The 23938-nt window shown below is 36.4% G+C and overlaps 1 protein-coding gene across 2 annotated transcripts; it reads left to right on the forward strand.

The window, feature by feature from the left end:
* Positions 1 to 93: 93 nt before the first annotated feature.
* Positions 94 to 21818, forward strand: COPS2 (COP9 signalosome subunit 2). 2 transcript variants are annotated; one of them, XM_086849938.1, is made up of 13 exons: positions 94 to 208; positions 9162 to 9275; positions 10323 to 10400; positions 10992 to 11117; positions 12444 to 12554; positions 12671 to 12748; positions 13575 to 13749; positions 14750 to 14928; positions 15064 to 15116; positions 17176 to 17273; positions 19043 to 19125; positions 20198 to 20256; positions 21063 to 21818. In XM_086849938.1, the coding sequence occupies exons 1-13, from the start codon at positions 155 to 157 to the stop codon at positions 21205 to 21207; spliced, it is 1353 nt and encodes a 450-aa protein (XP_086706064.1). In that variant the 5' UTR covers positions 94 to 154; the 3' UTR covers positions 21208 to 21818. The 2 variants fall into 2 exon arrangements, with proteins under 2 accessions (XP_086706064.1, XP_086706065.1); XM_086849939.1 differs by having other exon boundaries at positions 12465 to 12554.
* The last annotated feature ends 2120 nt before the right edge of the window (positions 21819 to 23938 follow it).

Raw genomic sequence — 23938 nt, forward strand, 5'->3', positions numbered from 1 at the left:
GCGGATTGGGCTCCGAGCGCCCCGGGCCGGGGGCGGGAGAGGCGCGGGCGGCAGCGGGTTCCGGGCGGAGCGGAGCCACATTGGGCAGCGCCGCGCGGGGTTGTGGGAGAAGGGGCCGTCCCCGCCGCCGCCCCCCGCCCGTCCTCCGGCCAAGATGTCTGACATGGAGGATGATTTCATGTGCGATGATGAGGAGGACTACGATCTGGTAGGGCGCGGGGCGGCGCGGGGGCTCAGCGGTATAGCCGGGGGTGCCGCCGGCGCGGCGCAGCTTCGGGCCGCTGCTAGTGCGGCGCTCCCGCCGCAGCAGCCGCCCCGCCGGGTGCTGCCCCGGCAGGGAGCGCGGACATCCAGGATGAGTTTTCCTCCCGGGAAGGAGGATGCGGGCAGGGGCTGCGAGGGGCGGGTGCTGCTGTCGGAGCAGCCGCTCGGCCGCCTTTCGGCGGATGGAGGAGGCCAGCTCCGGGCCGGGCAGGTGGATAGGCCCGGGCTGGTGCACTGGCCCCGGGCTGGCCCCCTGTGTCCCCCGCAGGGCTCACGCTGAGGGAAGGGCTCCGGCGCGCTGCCTCCTTCTCTCTTTCCTCCTGCCCCAGCCCAAGTGTCGGGCACGAAGTGGAGTGATAAAGTTGCCCGCCCTTCTCCCCACCCGCGACTGTGAGAGGCCCTTGGGGGCAGATAGCATTCATATGCTTGTGTGAGCAACAAACTGAGGAAAAAGTAGGGGTAAGAGAAAGGGAAGTGAGGAGAAATGGCCTCATGGCCGGTTTCTCATCCAACGGGCCGAAGGTTGCACTTATTTCTAACTTTCTTGTCTTAATAGTCTTTATAGTCTTTGTAACCTTTCTACCACTCCCTTTTTGTTTTTAATTGTAAGGTTTGGGGGGTTTCATGTAACATTTAGTTAAATGTTAACATCAGGTTTTGTCCTAAGCTTTTAAAGTTAAAAAAAATTCTGATTAATTATAATTATGTTGCCCTTACATTATATTGGGGCTTGAAGTTTGATTATTTGGGGTTTGTTTTTTTTTTTCTTTTCTGAACTTTGATTGGGTTTTTAGAACTAGAGACATTTTTTTGAATAAAGTTACATGTGGTAGAAGCTTGAGAGTCTATTGCATTCATTTCAGTGAAGCACGTACTAGCAGTATTGCAGTTTCACTGAAAAACTCCAGACACTTGCTTCTGGAAGACTTGCTTTCTGACACGTTTGCCACTTATGAGTTCATTTAAAATGTTTACCTGATTTTATTTGGAATAGTTTCTGGGCAGTTTTTGTTAGGAACTGCTTAGAATGGTTGGATGATACTAGATACAGAGTAAAAGCATCTGGTTTTGGTTTTCAGGATTTTTTCAATTCGTGTAAGAGTGCTTGTTTGACAGGCATTGTCATCAAAACTCTTATGAGTTGCTTGTGTCACTGTTCCAAAAACTGTTTGTAGTCCCCTTCCAGTCTCTGAATGAATTCACATTCTGTAGTTACTGAAGGAAATACACAGAGTTTTAATACCATTAAAAACATTTTGTTCCAAAATTAATTTCCATTCATTTGTATTAACACTGAAATTTGTGCCCTGATTTGAAATACTGCGGTGTTTTTTTCTATGCAATACAATCAGAGGAATATTAAACATATCAGAATTTAGGTTCCACATCCTTCCATAACATGAGAACTGGGCATGTAGAGAAACCATTGGAATTGCATTTTTCAATCTATACAGATATGAATAAAAGTGCAGCTGAAACTAACACTGCTTTATGTCAGTTTTCTCCAAGAATAATTGGTCTAGTGCTTTTTGCTGTGTTTCTTTCTTTTGAAGTACTTTATTTCTCATTAGAAAAACCTTCCTGAAACACCTTGCTTGTGGCAGATTTCCACTTCTGACTGTAGTTACTTTTTCTGGAGCATTTTCATTCTCATTAATTACCCTTAGCTCAGACCTTTCAAAAATTTTAAAATACTTCTTGTAATAATTAGGAGGACATTAGTTTTTTTATTTTTAGTATATAACTCCCATGTAAAGCATCAACTAATACCCAAGCTTCAGATTTTTAAAATTTAATTTTAGTTCATAATTGATGGGGGAAAAAAACCCAAGAATTGAAGAGTAAAAATATTCCAGCTAGATTAGTTTCAGCATTCTGGGACTACCAAACCATGATTGACTGTTGTTTTCAAAAATGCTTGAGACTGTAATTGTAGTGTTCCACAGAACTGTTTCATAAAGAAGTTAGGGTCTCTGAAGACAGGGCTGGATTTCTTCCTTTCATGTTAATAGCGAGTTGAATTAAGAGAAGACTGTAAGGGGATGTGTGATTCTTAAGTTGAGCATATCAGCTGCTGCAAGAGGCTTTGCAACAAAAGAATGAGTACAAGACATAATACTCAAATCAGTGCAGAATTGAAAGTAAAAGAGCACATGTGAGTGCTGTGAATACTTTTTTAAAGAACAGGAGGAAAGGCAGTGATTACAGAAACAGTCAATGAAAGACGTAGCTATTTTGTCAAAATATGGTGAAACTAGGTTTAGGTCTCCCAGGGTAGCTGCCATCATAACAATAGCAGTGCAGACTCCCCAAAAAGTTAATTTTGTCAGCTTTTATTAGAAGTGGTTATGGCTGCTTCTCTTTAATGTGCACTTGACCTGCTGATTATGTACAGACAGTCATTTAAATTTCCTTAAGTATGCAAATGTTTTGCACTTGAACTGAAATGTGAACAGATATTTTAAAGGCCCAGATCTTTCCCAGCTACATCATGGAATTTTATATTATTAGAGTAATTACTACACTGCTAAACAACTGAAGACTATCCAGGTTGTATTGGATTGTTTCTGTTTAGTTTTTCAGTGGGTAAAAAGTCAAAGTTTTACATGTAAATTACCTTATGAGCCACTCCTACAAAACTTGAGTTTATTCACTGGAGCCTTGATATCAGGAAGAAATTCCATTTATATTTGTGGGTGGATGAACCTAGATTCACAATTTGCTAGTAATGTGCTGTGACAGTTTTGATTATAACATGGATTATTCCACTTTATGCTTCAATGAACAGAATAATGTTTACTGGTCATTATGAAAGCCACTCAATTTTAATTTCTAGCTCAGTGCTGCTAGGTGCCTTACATGATTTCAGTACAAGGTCTTTTTACTAGATCCAGCTTGAGGGTGGAGAAGGACAAAGAGGGAAGGACCACTGTAAATTCCATTTTTGTTTTTGGTCTGGGACGAAAGACTGTATTTTGAATTGACTTGGAGGCTAAACTCAGCCTTCCTCCAAAAATTGATTCTTCAGGTACACTGACAACACTGACAGTTGTTATAGTACATCTACTGGATTTTCTTGTTTTGTTTTAAATAAATAAGGAATCTGTGGTGTTCTTAATGAGTCATCTCTACTGTGTTCTGAAATTCAACTTTAAAATGAATCTGAGGAAAGGTTGGACAAACATATTTGCTGAGCAACTGTTCTTTTTATCTTACGGAGTTGTGTTGTTTCAGTGAGTTACAGAAGAACTGTTACAGTTCCAGTGAACAGTCATCAGTTTGCACCCTAGTGAGATGGCTGCAGGTTCATGAGGATTGGCACGACTCAAATACAGAGAGCATCCCTTCAGATTACTGAGGATTTCCCGTTTCAGGATGTGTTGATATTAGGAAATAAGCAGTCTTACTACTTATTTCAAGCTACATGAGTTGGGTCTGTCTGTCTTTTGGTCTGTCTGTCTTTCGGTCTGCCTGTCTTTCTTACTGAAATACAGTCCATTGCAAAAGGAATTTCTGTCTGTTACCAAACTTGATAAGCAATCTCATCAGTAGACGTATTATCCTGTCTTCTGTTGCTGGATTTTAATAGACACAGTTGAAATTTTGTGTGGATGTTGTCTCATCTTCCCAATTGCTCATATGTCACTATTATTATCATTTTGTGAAATACATATATATGTTGCCAACAAGAATGTGATAATGCTGCAAAAACAAGTATCCGGATCGAGGGAAGTCCCAAATCAAGCAGATCCACTTGGCCCTCTCCTGTTTCTTAGCGAAGTTTAATTACAGTAGTATATGATTAAAAAAAGTATGCTTCACAGAGGACATCGAATATACTGTTCTCTGAATTAAATATCATTTCATATTTTATATGGATTCAGCGTTTATTGTGATACTCTTTATGCATTGTCTTCAGACTCATCTTCAAACACAGAATTAATATATTTGAGGTTTATTTTGCTCATTATCATAATGTCTCAGAAGTATTGAGGCAAAACGCCTGAGAATAATTAATCAGTAAATCTAAACATTGACAAGTGTCAATGTAAGTTCTGGTTTTGTTGGCTTCTTTTGACAGTTATTTAGGGCTGTGTTCAGAATGGTGCTCTCAAGGATCTGATATGCAGTTGAGTCTTAAACAGACATAAATTAGATCTAAGTTATGCTGAAAACGACTTTCAGAAAAGGATGCACATTACTACTACAGGGGAGCTGCATGACAGAGGTAGAAAGAAAAGATACTTTTTTGCTGTACTTTTTACATGTTGTAATACCAGGATTTTCTTTCTGCAGTCTCCGGTCTCATTCCTATGCATCTTCCAACTGAAAAAAAAAAATAAAACAAAGGCAGAGCACTGCCTTTCATGGAACTCTTCTGACGCCATTGCAAATCACTGGTTTCACAGACTTCTATTCCTGGTGTCAGCCCTGGTGTGAGCCAGCAGGCACTGGATGACTTGCAGAGTTAGCGAGTAGCAGCAGGAGAGACCTGGAACGTGGAAAAAAACCCCAATGCATGGCTGAGCAGTTGCATGCAGGCTTCTTACACAAACCGAACTCTTGTTTTCACTTTCAGGGTTTGCCTCCGTTCTTTTCCTCTTTGCTCTTTTGCATTCCAGTCAGATTGCTTTCTTTATATTCATGTGCCTGGATACCAACTGGCAAATGCACATAGAGCCTGGTAGTTGCTGTTTGTCCTGGTGCCTGCAGGTCAGGAAGAGCAAATGCAAGGAACATTGTGCTTAGTAGACCTCCTAAATGCCATGGTTATGAAACAGTTAGCTGAAGTAAAATGAAATTTGTACCAGAATTTGACTTCTTTTCAGAAACAATTGCACTTCATAAAAAAAAAAAAGAATTGAGTCAGCCAAATGATTGAAATTTGGTTAAATCACCGCCAATGATTTTACCAGTGACAATAGTATTTCAACCATGTCTTTGAAAGATCATTTTGTACAGAAATAGAACTTTCTGTATTGTCTTTTTTTTCCTGGAAAGTTGCCCTTATATAGCTACTTTCCCCCACTCCTTTTTTAGAAAAAGGTTTGCAAAGTAGGAATTAAGTTCCTGCAGTGGTGGTGAATAATAAACAGAGGAGCACAAATTTAGGTAATCACTCCAATTAGATGGAGAAGTTAGGTAGGTGCTTCAGGCAAGGGAGACCAGAAAATTAGTAACAACAGTAGTTTTCACAAAATACTCGTACATTGTTTTTGTTCAGAAAGAACTTCACCAGGTCAGTGTACCACGTTAACAGAATGCCACACATCTACCTTTAAAAACACTGATAGGCTGTTACGGTCTCCGTGTTCCTGTCCCTCATTGTGACCCTGAGCGCAGGGGCTGTGCTTCAGGACCTGGAATCTCTGGAGGCCACATTGACAAGGCTTCTGCCACAGTTCTCGGAAACCAGCAAGGAGCCAGACAGCACAAACCACTGGATTGCTCAGGGATGGGAAAGGGCAGGCTAGGAGCAGCCATGGATGGGGATGAGCTGGGAGCACTGGGTGCTGTTAATGTGCCTTTGCTGCTGGGCAAACTGCAAATGGATCCATGCACAAAAAGGATGACTAAAGCTGACTCGGGTGAATTGACTTCTGTGTGTGCCCATTTTTAAGCTGAGGCTCAATGTTTTAAAGCTGTTTACTAGATAAAATCTTATGAAAACCCAATATGTAACATAATAAAGACTTCTTAATTAAGTTGGTTTCTGGATACTAATTTAACTTTTAATAAAACTTTTTGAAAGAACAATGTTCCAGACAGAGTAAATCCATCAGAGGTTTTATCTCTGTTACAATTGAGCTAGTGTAGTAATTTCTCTGCCTCCAAAAAGCAGTGGGATGGTTTAGGATTGAATATAACTGACTACATTTAGAACATGCAGATTTTCAACATAGCAGTGCATAAATAATATCCTAATTTATTTAACTGCATTTTTTCAAGCTCTGTCAAGGTTTTCTAATTTCTTGAGTAGTGATAAAAACCCCATTTGTTTGTTTTGATGATCCTCTGAGGAAGGAAGAATTCAGTGGGTTTCAAAGAGAAGTTCTGTGTACTCAGACTGCTCTTTTTTTCATTTGTACTTAAAATGTTGAAGTCCATTTGAAAAATACCATTAGGACCTTAGTTTTAAAAATTCCTAGGCCTTTTCCTTTTTTACATCAGCTAGAGATAAATTATATCACCCAGCTGCTTTTATATCTTGAAGTTCTAATTAAGGATGTTTGTCACTATGCAAATTGTTAGGTCTGGATGCTGTAGTGGAGATTTTTAGAGTTATGTAGAAATCCTATAAAACATATATTTCTACTGAATTTGCAGCAAACTTCCTACCTAGAAGATTTGAGCTGGGGAAGTTGTTCAGGCAAGAGGAACCAGGGGTATTAAAAATGAGAGTGAGGAAAGGCTTGGCTTTTGCTGTCTGAATTTAGAAGAACTTTCTGTTTTCAGAACTGAGAAGGAAATTAATCTTTTTCTTAATTGGAACTTTGAGGACATAGCTTTATACTTTCCTCCTCTTTTGCTTTTGGCAGAAGCTTAATGTTCTCACATTTGTATCCTACTGCACTAAGCCATCTCTGCATCAAAAGAAGACTGAGTGCTCGTCCTTCTGAATTTATCAGCACTGGCATAATTAGCATCAGTGCTTGAAATAAGATTCAGTATCTGCATGGCTGATTTTTTTTTTTTTTATTGTATAAAGATTAATGACATCAGCTCATACTTAGTTTGAAGTTTTAAAGTTTTCTTCACAGCCATTAATTCTAAATATGTCTTTTTAAAAGTAAACCACCTCACATTTTCTGGAAGTAGGAAGGCCTTATCTCCATTACAGCTTTGAGTCCATATCATCATCCTAAGTCTGATGTGAGGCAAACAGACATCAAGTGAAGAAAAAATACAGCTGTGAAAACATAAACCAGTACCTTTGATACATTTCAATGCATTTCCACTGGGGGTAAAGTATATCAGACTTATAAAATATATAGACTTAACACTACTTTATTATGTATTAATATTATGAAAGGACCTTTATGGGATATTGAAGTAGTATGAGAAAAATTATCTGAAAAAAGGCTTCCTACATGAATCCACATCCAGAATCATTGCCAGAGCTAAGATGAAAGTTCAGATGTTTCTGGCTTGAGGCTAACGGAACACATTGTCTCCTATAAGGAATTAATTTAGTTTGCTTTCCTTTTATCTTTGCAAATAGACACTTCTGCCAAAAATATTCCCCATTGTCCGAGTTAAGCATAAACAAGACATGAGCTGATTACACATATCTTAAATGCCATGTTGTTTAATTTTTGGCATCCTGTATATATAAGGTGCCTGATACTGTTGTTGACATCGTTGTGTGTACCCACAGCTGCTCCATTGGAGTTGGATCAATAGGATAAGGAATTTACAAAAACAAGCTAACCAAAATGAGAGCCTGCCCAATGAAATAAGACACTTCCTGTTTTCTTTGCTGTTTTCAGTATCACATTTTTATATTTCTGTGGGAATTCAGAAAACAGGTTTGTGGAATTCACAAGACTTCTCAGTCCATTCATTCTCACTAATGATAGTACTTTGTTGGGTGAAAATAAATACATAGCTGGGCAGCTTGCCTACATGTTACAAATAGAAACATTAAAAGGTAGAAGGACAAATGTCTCAAGTATCACATTTAATAAACCTTGGTTTGACTGTGGGCTCCCATTAGTTTTTCTTTTGAGCTACTTTTTTTTTTCCATTCCTTCCCATGGTTTTGGAGGAGTCCATTAACAGTAGGAATGTACAAATGAACAAAAGAATAGATGTGCCTGATGAAGTACAGCAAGAGTAAAATTCACCCTAAAGGAGGGGACCTGACTGCATTACTTATGTTGGTGCAAGGGAAAGTTACTCTGACAGTGGTAACTTTGAGAATTAAACATTAGATTCTGTTAAAAGTTCATCTCCTAATAGACAATGTTCAGAGAAGTTAGCTTGAAAATGCAGAGGTGTGCAGTGGTTTTGAATCGTGTAAACATCAAATGAAATTATTATTTGAGCTTTGTGAGTGTTTTGTAATTTGGACATGCAGCATTGTCCTCCAGCAAAAGAAGATAAAATATGCAGGGGTTTTTCATCAGAAGTCTCAGAGTACTTCTTAAAAAAATTAAGTAGTAATTACTTCAGTTTGTTTTGCATTAGTGTACATGATAGATAATTATTCGATTAAATTATTGTGCCTATGCTGCACCCCAGCATCTTTGGCAGCATTTTTAGCATTTTCTCAATCATCTCTTGCTTCTCAGTGCAGAAGCAGCTGGTGTTATCATCATTATTCTTTCTTTTAGTTTCCTTAGACAAGGATGAATCGTTATGGCATAGAAGGGCAGATTATAGAGAGATTCATGGAAGCATTTGATACCCTCCATAGCTGAATCATTACTTGTGTGGCAGCTCAGCCAGAGTCTTTTTTGTGGGTAGCAAAGGCTGGATAATAGAGTGCCTTTAGGAGGAGCAGTGGGCAGCGTGTTCTCTCCCCTCCCAGAAATGACATGTGCTCTTGGGCCTCTGCTTAAACTCCAGCATCGGCAGAATTTCAGTAATACAATCTGTACTTGTCATAAAGGTGAAGTTGGTGGAGCTATGAGTTCATTAATCCAGAAAGAAACCTGCTGACAGGCAAACGTTGGTGGATGGTGAATCTGGCCTAGTAATGGCAGACAGAGAAAATGATTATACGAGTCCATACCTGTTATGTGCTCCAAAACCAAACACTGCCACTTAATACACAAGCATTCTGTGCTAGTTGGAGTAATATGTCTTACTATTTGCTATTTTCAGTAGATTATTAGATTCTGAACCTTTTTTTTTTCCTCTGATTGATTTTTTTTTTTTTTCTTAAAATGTAGGAATATTCTGAGGACAGCAATTCTGAACCAAATGTGGATCTGGAAAATCAATACTACAATTCCAAAGCTTTGAAGGAAGATGACCCCAAAGCAGCATTAAGCAGTTTTCAGAAGGTTTTCTGTCTTTATATTCTATCTCTGCTTTTTATACTAATTCACATTTTAAAGTATCTGGTACCATTTGAGGTATTTTTTGAGATTTTAAGAGTAGGATTTATCTTTTCATTTACTAATGTGCTAAATTTATTATTGAGTATCTTAGACTCCTGGCTGACTGCCTTTCAGGATCATTCTTAGGGATAAATAGGACATGGTATAGTCTCATCACAGATCTGACTTTTTAATCTTCAGGATTTACTAAGTTAATTAAACAGTTCTGAATGTGTTTTCATGCATTGACAATAGAAACCAGATCCATTTGGGTCTTTTTAATGAAATGGTGTTTTCCCCAGTGTCTTATGTAACATTATATTTGCTTTGCTATCTAATTCCAAAGCTTTAAATGCATAAATACTAAGTGACACAGAGTTTCTTTCCTTCATCTCAGTTTTAAATTTTTAATGTTTGCACACTGCTAGGAGAAAGCAGTATGTTAGATGCAACTTTTTAAAGAAAAAATAGATATTTGCATCTCTTGGCTCATTTATATAGTGTATAACAAAATTAAATACATGACTTAAAAAAAAACAAAACGACTTTCTAAAGTTTTTACTTATGAAACATGTCTGTAACTATGTTGCATTAAAACCTAGAAGCGTTTCTCCTTTGTGAAGGAACGGTAGTAATTCAGAAGAGCTTTTTAACTTAATTTAGTCAAAATTTAGTTGCCTCAGTTTTGCAGGAGGTGTTGCAACTATTTTTGCATATGTTTTGATGGAGTGGTGTTAAAACTTAGTGTTTGGCATTGAAGTGTTTGCTGTTAGACAACAACAACAATCATGTTCATCCTCCCTATATCAACTAAGTTGTGAAAACTGATGAGATACAGTCTCGCTTTTTCAATAATACCAGGAAAGAATAAAATTGAAGAACAGGGCAGAGTCAAATGTTACTTTGTAAGGAATAAAGTCGGGGGAAGGGCATGTCTGGGATATGTATATTTTAAACAATTTAAGTTTGAATAAAGCTTTTATAAATACTGTTTTAAAAATTCTTTTCCAGGTTTTGGAGCTCGAAGGCGAGAAGGGAGAATGGGGATTCAAAGCTCTGAAACAGATGATTAAAATAAACTTTAAATTGGTAGGAATTACAGCTATCACTTGGGAGTAAATGGTGTAAATATGTATTTGATCCAGAGATCTTAAGTTACTATTCTAATTTGTGGCTATGACAGCTAAATCTACCAGAACCTGTCTTTTGCAGCCTTTAATGGCTACTACAGATATGGCAGGGAAATGATGTGGTTGCAAGTCAAAGCCAAAATGGATGCAAAATAGCTGCTGTAGTCAGCTGGTACTCCATGAATGTGTGAGGCTCAGTCTTTGCTGTGCTAAGGTGTCACACCACTGAAAGTGGTCATGTTTCCCTGTGTGCATTGCACTAGGACCAAACAGTGAAACATTTATATGCTATGTATGCAACCATTCCAGAGTTGTATGGCTAGTTCTGTTTTCTTCATTGAGATAAATATTGTAAATGTGTGCTCCCTGCAGTCCTGAAGTTATTTCTGATTCTGCAGGTAATGAATAAAGTGGTGATTTGAAAGTTTTAATAGCAACCACTACTGCATTGTCTTTCTCTATGCTTTTTTTTCCTGTATATACACTTGCAAGATATCTCAGTTTTAACAATTAAAACAAAAAATATAATGTGATTTTGCTTTTCTTTTAGACTAACTTTCCTGAAATGATGAATAGGTATAAACAGCTATTGACCTACATACGGAGTGCAGTTACAAGGAATTACTCTGAAAAATCCATCAATTCTATTCTTGATTATATCTCTACTTCCAAGCAGGTTGGATCATCAATTCTTTCATCTTCATAGTTTTCAGTTTTGCATTTTTAACTACAGACATTTTTTGTGTTTGGTTTGGGCTTTTTTGATCTTAATAGAGGAATTTTGACTATTCACTTGCTATCATATATAAAAATATATTTCCTACATGTAGTGGATTCTATTAACACAGATAAATCTTCATAAACTTGTCCTTTTTTGGCAATATTTACCTCTGTATTAATAAATAAGAGCTTATTTTTAGCACAGATACACAATGTAAGTGCCCTCTCAAATATAATTTTTAATTTAAAAATGCTTTTTTTTTTTAATTGTGGGGGGAGAGGGAAATTTTTGCAGTGAAGTGTTGGTGTGAAATACTGCCTGTCCAGTGCACTGTGCAAGTGAGGTACATGTCCATAGATACACAGCCCAGCTCCTTTTGTTTTGTGTTGTGGTAGAAGCTTTACAGAGAGTAGGAAGGTCCCCTCACTGACTACCTGAAAGTAGCACTTTCATACAGAGGATCATTGGTCTTCAGTGCTGAGTCCTTGGTCATTATCACAATCCTTCCTGCCCTGCCACTCTTAGAAGTGGAAGTTGAATGCTGGGTTACTGTTGAGGTCTAAAGGATTGTGTTAGACTGTCCCTTCTTGGCAGAGGTCAGTGTCTCTGGTCTGTAGTTGAGCCAGACCTGGGGGGACAGTCTGGAAATCATAACTTGATGTATAGTCACAGATTTGTTACCCCCCAAAGGAACAGTGGTCATGAACAATACTAATGCATTCTTTGTACAACCCTTGTAAAAGGTAACACTCAGCACTTTGATTTCCATTTCAAATGTTGTATTTTTGGGTTTTATGCAAAGAAACAGTTTGATGTGCTCAAGAGCTTTCTTCCACTCAGCATTGCTAGTCCAGAAAGAAGAAGGCATCTTTTCCTTTGACCATTTTCCTCTCTTTGTAAAGCATATTTTCTTTTTGATATGTAAATTATTTTTATTCTTTTAAGTGGGAACAATATCACCTGTGTTTGTTACACAACATCAGAGTTCTGTTCCTTGGTTATATAAGATGGGTTTTATAAGGTGGCTTTAATTTTTCACAGATCAATCAAGTACAGTGCAAACAGTACAAATATTAAAATGTGACTACTTTTTAATTATTTCTGTTTCATATAAGAAAAGATAGTGTAGTTAGTTTGGTTACTTTAGAAGCTGTTTGCAGTTTAAGTGCAAACATTAAGTAAGAAACAGATACCTTTCTTATTTTGAAGTTCAAGCATGCACTTGTAGGTTGTTCAGATTGACTTTATTAACAGGTACAAATTTGCTGTTTACAATTATAGAATTCTGATTTTTTATGTCAGATGGATTTGCTTCAGGAATTCTATGAAACAACACTTGAAGCTCTGAAAGATGCTAAGAATGATAGATTGTGGTTTAAGACAAACACAAAGGTAAAATATATAACTTCCTATTTTTTGCTTTTCTTTGACACCTTCAGCTAATTCTTATAAATTATAATTGTGAAATTTTATTACACCTCAGTACTTTAACTTTCTTTTCATTACAGCTTGGCAAATTATATTTAGAACGAGAAGAATATGGAAAGTTACAAAAGATTTTGCGTCAGCTGCATCAGTCATGCCAGGTACCTTTATATTCTAAATCACCATGACTTAGTAAACAACTTAGATGCAATGATTTATTTTTTTTTTAATACATCTGTTGTTGGCCTTTGAGGCATTTTGCTGAGCTTTAGTACAGAGGGAAAAAATAGTGTGCCTGAATTTATTTGTTACCTGCTTGATAACATGAACAAAAAATGCTAAGTGCTTTATTCCTTTCTTACAGATGGTTTTAAAAAAATTATTCATGACTGCAGATTGGGTTTCTCTTCAGGGAAGACGAGGAGAAGCTCATATCAATAATCTATGATGCATAGACATTTATTTTAAAATATAGCAAAGATTCCAAGTGAGCTTTATTCAAAACTGAAAGTACTGTTGTTACTTTCCCATCTGGAAGGGGAAGAAATAAATTAGCCATGCAGTCTGCTGTGCTTGTTTGTGATATTTTTCCTCCTCCTTCAGTATGGAAATAGGCTACAAATATCTGGGAAATTGTTCTGTTAGAGGCAATACATATGTATATATGTGCATTTGTGTTAGTCATTGTATTTATATACTGAGTGTGGCTTAAGGAAAGTGGAAAAGAATTAAGGTTTAAGTTTTGAGAAAAAAATTTAATTAAAAATATTGACATTCTAAATAAAGGGCTTCAAAATGTAGCCTGTGGTTAAGTCCTTTGAGTGCTATGTTTTCTGATAGTTTCATCAGAATTTCAGAGTTTTAGGAATATTCTTGTTTTTGACAGGAAATTACTGAGAGTATTTGGTTATCAGTGTTTTACTAGTATAAAACTGAAATTGCTGTTCTCTTAAAATTTCACAGTATTTATTACTTAATCTGTCCTAGACTGATGATGGGGAAGATGATCTAAAAAAAGGTACTCAACTATTGGAAATCTATGCTTTGGAAATTCAAATGTATACAGCACAGAAAAATAACAAAAAACTTAAAGCACTATATGAACAGTCATTGCACATCAAGTCAGCCATTCCTCATCCACTGATCATGGGAGTTATCAGAGGCAAGTTCATCTTGAATTTTTCATTTATCTTCTGTTGCAGAGATTTGTTCCATGAAAATCTGATAACCAGTGTTTTTTCCAGTTCCAACTATGAAGACAGAGGCTTCTGTAGATTCAGTCTCATCATTTTCTTCTTGCAGGACTTCAGCTCTGCAGTTTTGGTGCCCAAGTGCCAGAGGCACTGGTCACAAGGGCACGACGGTTGGCTAAATAATTGTTAGGAGAGAAGCAGTAGAAAGAGAAGAAGTAGGAAGACTTGCTGTTTGACATCACAGCAGGCAGCAAAAGATGAATGCAAAGGCATCTGCAGGGGAAAGAAACAAAGGCTTGACAGGACTGCTAGCAGAATGGTTAGCAGATTGCTGTTCCTGCAATCCCCTTTTATAAATTTGTGTCTCACCTTGCTAAAATTCAGCAGGAACTAAAGGGCTTTTAGATGTACTTGAAAATATTATTTATTATTTGCAATAATTAATTGTAGTGGAAAAAAGTGTGTGTTAACTTTCTTTAGAACACTGTTATGCCTTCCTCCTTTCCCTGGTGTAGATACTGCACAGACAATTAGGCAGCAGTGGGTACTTCAGAAATAAAAGGATATAGAAAGTATTTCTCGTTTTTTCTGTGTGGTTTTGCTCAACAGATAGGGAAAATTCCATAAATATACAAAGCCTTTTGCCACTGAAATGGAGATAAATTCTGTCTCAGTTTTTGCAGTATTTTAACATAATGGTGACATAATTATTGGCCATGAGGATTAGTGTTCTTTTAAGTTTTATGGTGTGGGCTGGGTTTTGTTTTTTCTTCTTTGGAATGGGTTTATTCAAATGGCAGTGCTGTATGTTAAGGCCCTAATGCTTTTCTTTCCTAGCGATTTCAGAGAACCAAATGACTTCTGAAAATGTTTCAGTAATCTATTTAGAAATAGCATGGAACTTGAGTACAATTATTGTAGTCAGCAGCAAGCACACAATGTTCCTTTTCATCTGTGTTTTCTTTTCAGAATGTGGAGGCAAAATGCACTTAAGAGAAGGAGAGTTTGAAAAGGCACATACTGATTTTTTTGAAGCATTCAAGAATTATGATGAATCAGGGAGCCCCAGAAGAACCACTTGCTTAAAATATTTGGTCTTAGCAAACATGCTTATGAAGTCTGGAATAAATCCATTTGATTCTCAGGAGGTATTTTTTTCTTCTTCCTTCACACCACCCCCCTCACATCCCCTCACCCTTTTCTGAATATATAGAGAAATTACCCAAAGGGGAAATGGAAAAAAAACCCCTAAACTTTCATATTATGCTTTCTGTTCTGTGTAGGCTAAACCATACAAAAATGATCCAGAGATTCTAGCAATGACAAATTTAGTAAGGTAAGATTTTCATTTTTCTGCAGAAAAGAACAAAAAGATAAAAAGAAAAAAGATACATTGTCCAAACCTGAAAAGGAATATTTTTAGAAATTGCTTTTCTCTGCACAGTTAACACAGTTATTCATAAATATTGGGCAAATATTTGAGAGGACTGCTTTTCTTTAGAAACTTAATATAAGAGACCATAGTATTGATGCCATACTATGTACAGGTGCAGAAACTGTGTTTTGTCACTTTATGGTGTGAAAAAAACCACATTTCTCCCCTTAAATCAAGTTGTCCCATCTTATACTGCAACTGGTCTTTTTGGGCTCTGATTACACAATAGAAATTGAGTTGAGTGACATCTCATACCATAAGCAATAGAATAATTTTCTGCATGGATATATCATGATTTCCTAAGTTAGGAGTACGAAAGTTAACTCATAATGAACTCCTGTATTCTTCAAACATATAAAAATCAAAAGAAAGCCTCACTGCCTCTTACAGACAACTCTGAGAACTTCTAGTGCATGGTCATGAGGTCAATGAACTGGGGCAGGTTTTGTACACTGGGTTTTGAAGCTCACCTACTGTATCCACTCTGGCCTGCCTCTGCTCCTTTTCCCATCTTTTCCCTACGTGAGAAGTAATGTCTGCTCACATTTTGAAACAGTTGATCCTGTATTGGAACAAATCGCTGTGATAGTGCTGTTGTGCATTGTATACATACAAATTGTTTCTGAAAGTGAGGATATTCATCCATTAGTGACATAGTGAATGAATAAATTACTTGGCGGTTTATTAAGGGACTATTTCCAGTAAGTCATTCCACTTTAGATGTATTTTTTCCTAATTCACTGTCATAGTTTCATGTGAATTTGAGGCAGAAGGAACTCCAGATGGCCTTACCCTATCTGATTTTATCCGTATTTCTAATTTATCTTTTATCGTGACATTTGAGTATAACTCCTTCTTTAAAATTAATAATGCAGTTAAAGCAGTGTTGATAAGAAATATGCAGAAGATAAAATTAATTTCAAATATGACAATTACATTTTAAATCCTTCCTATACTCTGCAGTGCGAACTTGCGTGCTTTACATATGATAAAAAGAGACTTCTGAAATAACTTCTGAAATATGCTGAACTGAAATTCCTTTTATTATAAAGTAAAATTTACTGGTTTCATGTGATACAGTCCATGCCACTCACATAACTATTTATAAACTACTCAAGTTCTACCTTAAACTCAACAGGTCTTCATCTTGGCCATTTTAATAACAAATTAATAACAAATTTAATAACAAATTAAATCTTCTTCAACCAGTTTAAAAACAAATTTAAAATGTACAGAGTATGAAGGACAAATAGATGTTGTTATCAAAATGTTTGACGTTAGTATTAAAAAGAAATTTAAAATTTTGTTTTGAAAGAATGGTTTTCAAGAAAAAGGTCTTTCTTCAGAAGTTGCAGCTTTTGACCTTTAAACAATGCTGTGGTGGCACCTTCGTTTTGCAAAGCTTTCTCAGATGACAGGATTGACTCATGAAAGGACATATACACAAATCAGCTATAAATAAAAATCTAAAAAGTAATATTATGCCAGAATTACTGATGAATAATCCTGGGAGTCCGTATTTCTTTCATTCTCCAGTTTTTTTAGCATCGAGCTTAAGCTGGACATCGTAGAGACAGCAACAGCCTTGTAGACTCTTTTTAGCTCTTATTTGTTCCATAAAGTATGACTTCATGAAGCCAAAATTCATGTAATGATACTTTTCAAAACAGGGTATTTAAGAATAGCTTCTTAAAGTACAAAAGTTTTGAAACTAGAGTGCACTTGTGGAACAACTAAATATTCATACTAAATTTTAGTAAATGCTGCTAAAATTGAAGCAGGATAAAGGTAATTTCTGTTGCGTTTCATCTTGAAAGTTTTTACTTACAGAGGTTCTGAATAGAAATATTTTCCACCAGTGCTTAAGATGTGGTGGGTTTTTTTTGAAATTGTGGAACATAATCTTATGAGTCTGTTTCACTTTTAAAATAAATAATTCAGTCGCTTTGTTTTTCTGAAGTGCCTATCAGAATAATGACATCACTGAATTTGAGAAGATTCTGAAAACAAATCACAGCAACATCATGGACGATCCCTTCATAAGGGAGCACATTGAAGGTATTTTGAAGGCTATTATATCATTTTTGTTTTCACTACTTGTACGCTCCTTTTATTTTCCTTCCCCCCACCTTGGTTTATTTTTCTTTTTGGCACTAAGAGTTCCTTATAATTACTTGTGGATGATTCCTTTACAAGTTATTTAGAAGCTGGTCAGGGCTAACTTGCATCCAGGCATGTGGCATGACTGCAAAGATATGCAGGATTTATGGAGAAAGGTCTAGAAGAGTGGATATTTTAAGGTATCTATGGTGGTGTTTAAATACTTGAATATTTTGAGTGTTGTTTTTGTTCTTTCTTCCCATTGAAATACTGAAATGAGAGCAACCCTCACCTGTAAAGATGGTTTGTATCAGTCTCATCCAGTTTGATGTTTGCTAGTTTACAAAGTTAATTTACTGCTTCAGAGTACAGACAAAATACATAGACAATGTAATGAAGGTTCCACTAATAAATATGTAGTAATGTAATATGTAAAAAGATACATACTTTTCATTTATATCTTTTAAACAGTGGTTGGAGTTATAGTACCTCTACTACATTAACACATGCCTTTCTTTTCTGCTCCATTAATGTGACAAAATAAAGTTACCTCATCCATTTTTCATGTATCTGAGAATGAGGAGTCTCTTCACTTGAATATAGTGCTCAGTTCTTCAGCTAACTGTTGTTTTCAAGGATGGGTCTGCTTGTGGCAGTGCAAGATCATTTAGCTGGATAGTTACATGAAAGAAAAAGGTTAAATCCAGAGACCTGGTTTTCTTATACTTGTTTGTAAAAGAGAACAGGGCAAACAGCAGAGGAAACTAAATATAACCCACTACTGATGTTCCATGTGGACTGCTGGTGAGCTGCAAAGTCTTGGAGGGAGACTTGGTAAGATTAGAGCTGGATGCTCATGGAGGAAGATGTGACAGAGCTGGAGAGCAATAGGAGGAAGCTGAATCAAAGCACTGAAGAGAATTTGAGTGTCACTCCTTATATGCTGCTGATGCCCTCACCATTTTCACTCTGCAGTGATAAACAACGTGTTCATGGTTATGTTTACATAGCTTGCCTTGTTGCTTTAATCTCCATAGTTTATTGAGACACATAATCTGGTTTTCAGTGGTATTTTATTTTATAAACAATCCTTGTTTAAACAGGTAAAAATGGATCAAGATTTTTTCCTCTGTTAATTTATTATTGTAATTTATGCTTTCATTTTATCCCAACTCTTTTTAATAATGTAAAAATTTAAAAAACAATGACTACCCTATTTTATTTGAGCAAAATCAGCCTCTCCATGCAGACCATTTTATACTACTTCAGTTCCTCACTGTAATTACATCATTAGGCCCTGACTTTTAACTTTAAATGTGAATATTCCCCATGATGTTAAATGCACAGACATTTTAAGTTGCACAGCTTTAAGAATAACCCTTTTCAATTTTGTACATGGCAAACATTCTAGCCATAAATTAGGGGGACAGACACACCAGGTAATGATCTCTATGATTTATCCAGTTAACTTGAATAAATACAATTTTTACCAGAGGTCATGTTGCTCCATGTTTGAATAGTTTTCAGCTCTGTCTGTCCACCTTCAGAGTTACATATTGCTTGGATCCCTGGAGAAGGAGGGTTGTTGTTAGTTTGCTGGGCTTCCCCACTCACTGAACTACTACCTTCAAAGACCATGGTGTTTAGTGTATCTTTCTATATGGAGTGGTATTGCGGTTTTATTTCAATACTGCTGTTTTTACAGTGTTTGTTTTCTTCTCTTACAGAGCTTTTGCGAAACATCAGAACACAAGTGCTTATAAAATTAATTAAGCCTTACACAAGAATACATATTCCTTTTATTTCTAAGGTATGTGTCAGTAGAGCCTTGCATTTGCTTAAGTAAATGATTAACTGTGAATAAAAGCTTTTAAATAAATACAGTGCTTCCAGAAATAGAACATCTAAAATACACTTTAAACCATAAAGTACTAATGATGCACTGCTGGCAGCTTTGCAGTGCAAAAATGTAAATTTCAAGTGTCATCCAACTGCTTTTTATAATATGTACTGTGATACACTTACAAAATACTCAACTACCATATTCTACTTGGTGTAGAAAATAACTTTTCTTAAGAAAAGTATAAAAAGTGAAATTTGTATAATAAAAAATGGAATTATGGACATAATTTTTATGAACATAAAAATTAAAAATTTAATCCCTTTTGTTCATAAACTATCTTCATGTGTTTGTGTTGTACAAGTTACAGAACTGTGGTAGTAGAACAAACCAAGTATTACCATAGAATCACTGATTTCACTGCCTAATCTGCAAAGAATGGGGTAAAAACCCAGTGGTAATATATGAGACCCATCTACCGTGGGTCTGTGATTCTGCCTGCAAAAGTTCACTGTGTTACAAAATACGTCATGAAATATTAGGGATGCCTATTTTCCATGCTTAAATTCTCTTTGGAACTTGGTATGCCTTTTTTTTAAGCTAGACTTAACTTAGAACTTGCTTGAGCCAGAAGATGCAATTACATCTCTAAATGGTTTTGAGTGCAGATCCATTCTTCTCTGATAATTATTGTCTTATTTTATTTCCTGGGTTTTTGTGGTTGTGGTTTATTCTGTTGTTGTTTGGTTTGGGATATTTTTTATCTGTTTGTTTTTTTAGTAAGCCAGTAAAGGAACTCATTTCTGGAGCTTCTAAAATTTTGCTTTCCCCTCTTCAGCTTTTTCTGAGAGGTTACCAGTCTCTTGATTCTTGCCCTGTGTCCTTTGAGTGGAGGTGTTTTGCTTAATAGATCATTATTGAATTGATACTTATGAACAGTAAGAAACAGAGGTTAAACCAAATTCTGTATATGAAAACAAAGATTGGAGGTTTAATGTTGCAGAACATAGTAGCAGCATAATGAATTTTCTTTTTGTTTCAGGAGTTAAACATAGATGTAGCTGATGTGGAAAGCTTGCTTGTGCAGTGCATATTGGATAAGTATGTACCTTATTCTTGATCTTTGATTACTTTAAAATAATCAAACTATAGAAGAAGCAACAAAACAATATTTTGGGGCATTGTGATAATACTGGTTGATTCTAGAAGTGAAAGGTAACGGTGCTAACTTTGGATTTTCTTGGTTTCTGAGCAGTAAAGTATGTTTGAAAGATGGGAGACAAGAAAATTATACAGGGAGATTGAGCGGCATCTTTTTACTTTAATTCTTAATTACATAATAAATCCCCTGAATTATTATGAAATTATGAAAGTTGTTATTCTTAGTAATTGCTGCGTACACCCATGTATATTTTTGAGTGCATTTTCAAGTTGACAGATTGGTAGTCTACTGTCTTAACTAGAAAAATTTAACTACAATTTGTAAAACCTATTTTTCTTGAGGGTAACTTTTTATAACTATTACAAAAATGTAAGCCATACATAAGCTTGTATTGTTTGACGTCTCTTCACATTAATCTCCATTTTTCATGATTCTTTGACTTTCAAGAACTTCTTATGTCATACTGCTTCAGACTTTATATGGGGTCATAGCCAAGCAGATAAAATATGCATTAAATGCATATGAATGCAAATATGCTATGAATTCATTTGGGTTTGGTTTGTTTTTTCCAGTCATGACAGCTTAATAGGCAGTAGTACCCAGGACAGTATTGATAAAAGTGCTGAATTCTGAAATGGACTTTGTGCCTCTCTTTTATGAGACCTCTTACTTTACCTCTGATTTATTGTTAGCTCCTATTTCCATGTCCATTAGCAATTTACAGTTTTTATTTATTTACTTCTAGCACTATACATGGCCGAATTGATCAAGTCAACCAGCTCCTAGAACTGGATCATCAGAAGAGAGGTGGTGCACGTTATACTGCGTTAGATAAATGGACCAACCAACTAAATTCTCTCAACCAGGCTGTAGTCAGCAAGCTGGCCTAACAGAAACCAAGCTTCTACAAACGTACTTAAGGCAACAGTGCAGTGATGTAAACCTTAAAAGAACTGGGAATGGCAAAACTACTGTCGGTTGGTGTGCCCTGAAATTATTGGAGTTATGGCAGAAGTGCTTTTTTGATCAGCTGGTTTGTGTTTTGCTGCTGCATTTATCCCAAGAAAAAAACAGCTTTAATCTCCAGAAGAAAACCAAAATGCCACGGGATTTATGCTGTATTGACATCTTGCCCTAAACATACAACATCCTAGTAATTTGTCAAGGGGCAATTAATGACCAGAGAGAAGATTTTTGTCATGATTTTAAATACACTGACACATTACTGTTGGTTAAATTTAAACATGTTTTACCTGCAGAAATTCTCTCACAGAAATAACCTGCAATAACTTGAAATGCATACCCTTTTGAACACTTCCTTTTCTCATGTATAAATTGAAATGTTTGCTGCATTTTGCAAAATGTCAGTTCTCCAAAAATGTGTCCATATATTTCTGTACCTGCAGTGTAGTAAAGGTTTAGAAGAAACCCCATAATTATAGTGGCATACTGTCACTTAGGTTTCAAGCAGCAAAATAAACAGTGCAGTTCAGAAATTGTACAGTTTGTTTCTTGATGTGCTTTCATTATACTTGAATTTTACTTGTGTTATTTTTAAAAGAAAATAGGAATTACTTGTCACATTTGTGAAGGACAATATGGAGATTCTAAGTCTGAACCCCTTGGTATGTGTGCTGTTGATTTTTCTTTTTTTTTTCCCCTTGAAATAGTGAAACATAAATACTAAAGAGCTGACATTTAGCAGCCTTGCTAACTAACTTTTAGCTTCAAGAAGCCAAACTGTTATCAGTCCTGTCTAGTTATGTTGGTGGGTATTTGGCATCTCTCAGGGATACGCTTGGCTTTTATTTTGCTATTTCAAGAATAGAGATTTCCACACAGTTCTGTGGGAATAGAGATGCAGACCCTGATTGTTCTCTCTCTTTGCCTAATCTGGTCTTTTGGAGCAGATTCAGTGTATAGAAAATGACACAGTGTGTATGCAGTGGGGACCAAGAACAGTGACCTTGCTGGTAATGGAATCTGTTCTGTCCCAAATGTTTGAATGTATTGCAGTCCCTTCAGAGCTGCTGTTCTCTAGCACAGTATAGCCACATGCCTTTTGTGTCCTAAGATTTTGGGATCATCAGATCATTTTAATATAACTACAGTGTTGACCACAGAAAATTTTATTCCTGTAACAGATTGGAGCTGACAGAAAAATTCTCTTGCAGGTCTCAGAAATGTAGTAAAAAGGGTCAGATTTTCCATAAATGTAAGTGTTCCAGTTTAAAGCTGAGAGTAGTGTGTGATGGTACACACAAGCAGTGCCACACACAGACATTGTAATAGTAGAAGGAAAAATCTGTATGCAGAGTAATTAACAACACCTCAAAAATAATGAAAAAGCCTAATAAATTACAAATGCCCATCACATACGTGCAAGGCAGCTTGGTAAACTCAGTGTTCTAGGGCAGGATTTAAATTGGTACCAGGTTATAATTAAATAGGATAAAATTAACTTCAATCTGAGGAATAGTTATTTCCCTTAGAAAATTATTTTGCTCTGCAGTTGTCAAAGCAAGTAATTTTTTTTTCCTGGTATTTACATCATAAAAGTTAATGTGTACCATGAGTAGCATAATATTGAATCTTGGGTGAGATTTTCTTCTTCACTCATGTATTTTTTTACCAATAGGTGTTTTTAATTTATCCATTTACTTAAAACAATAATTTAAAATTTAAATTTTTAAGCAAAGTTTTTTGCCTTTGTAAATTCTGTATATAAAATTTAACTAAAGCACCTTGTATTTTATTTCCTTATAATGCTGTGATAATGCTGAGTAATGTAGTTTTTGCATTGAAAATTCCAGTAGTACCTGGTGATGTGAAGTTGAACTTAACAACAGTGCACAGTCATTGGGACCCTTACCTACAGGTTCTTTCTCCCAGGGGGACAGGGGATTGTCACAGCTATTTCAAGGTTCTCCTTCCCATGGAGACAGGGGACAGTGACAGCTATTTATTTGAGTAGGTCTCCTTTCTCTGCCGTTTCCCAATACCCTTGCTGTAGGAAGGAACAACTCATCTCTTCTAAAGGAGGGGGAAAAAGATAACTGTCCATAAACTTACAATCACTGAAAATAAAAGTTTTCTTGACTTTGTCTGTTGTACCTGATGTAACCTTTTCCATCCCAGCTACATCTGCTGGGGAGGCATTTTGGCATTTTTGGATTTTTTTCAACAAGGAAATGGGAACACCGCAGTAAATCTTGTCATGTCTGTCTAGTTCCCTTGTTTATCTTTTTGTTCTGAAGGACTAATTGTTGTAGGACTAGTCCAACTATTGAAGGACTGTCAGTCTGAACAGTGAGGGCTAGCAATGTTTTTAGAAAGAAAAAAGGTGTCTGCCTCTAAGAAATAGTTGTGTGTTTTGGCATACTTCAGCTCTTACTCAAGTGTACAGTGCCTTAGCATCTGTGCTCTAGGCACATAAGGAAGATTTATATAAACCCTAAGGGATTCTACCCCTTTTCTGAGTTCTCACAATTCTTAACCTAGAAGATGAAGATTTTCTCTGGGGAAATACTGAAGAGCTCTGTTGTCATACAACTGTAGCAGAAATCACCAATAGTTGCTATAGCCCACCCTATAGTCCCTGGTAGATCTGGTTCTGATGTC

This window comes from Cyanistes caeruleus, chromosome 13, assembly GCF_971803275.1.
Source record: "Cyanistes caeruleus chromosome 13, bCyaCae1.hap1.1, whole genome shotgun sequence".
Lineage (NCBI taxonomy): Eukaryota > Metazoa > Chordata > Aves > Passeriformes > Paridae > Cyanistes > Cyanistes caeruleus.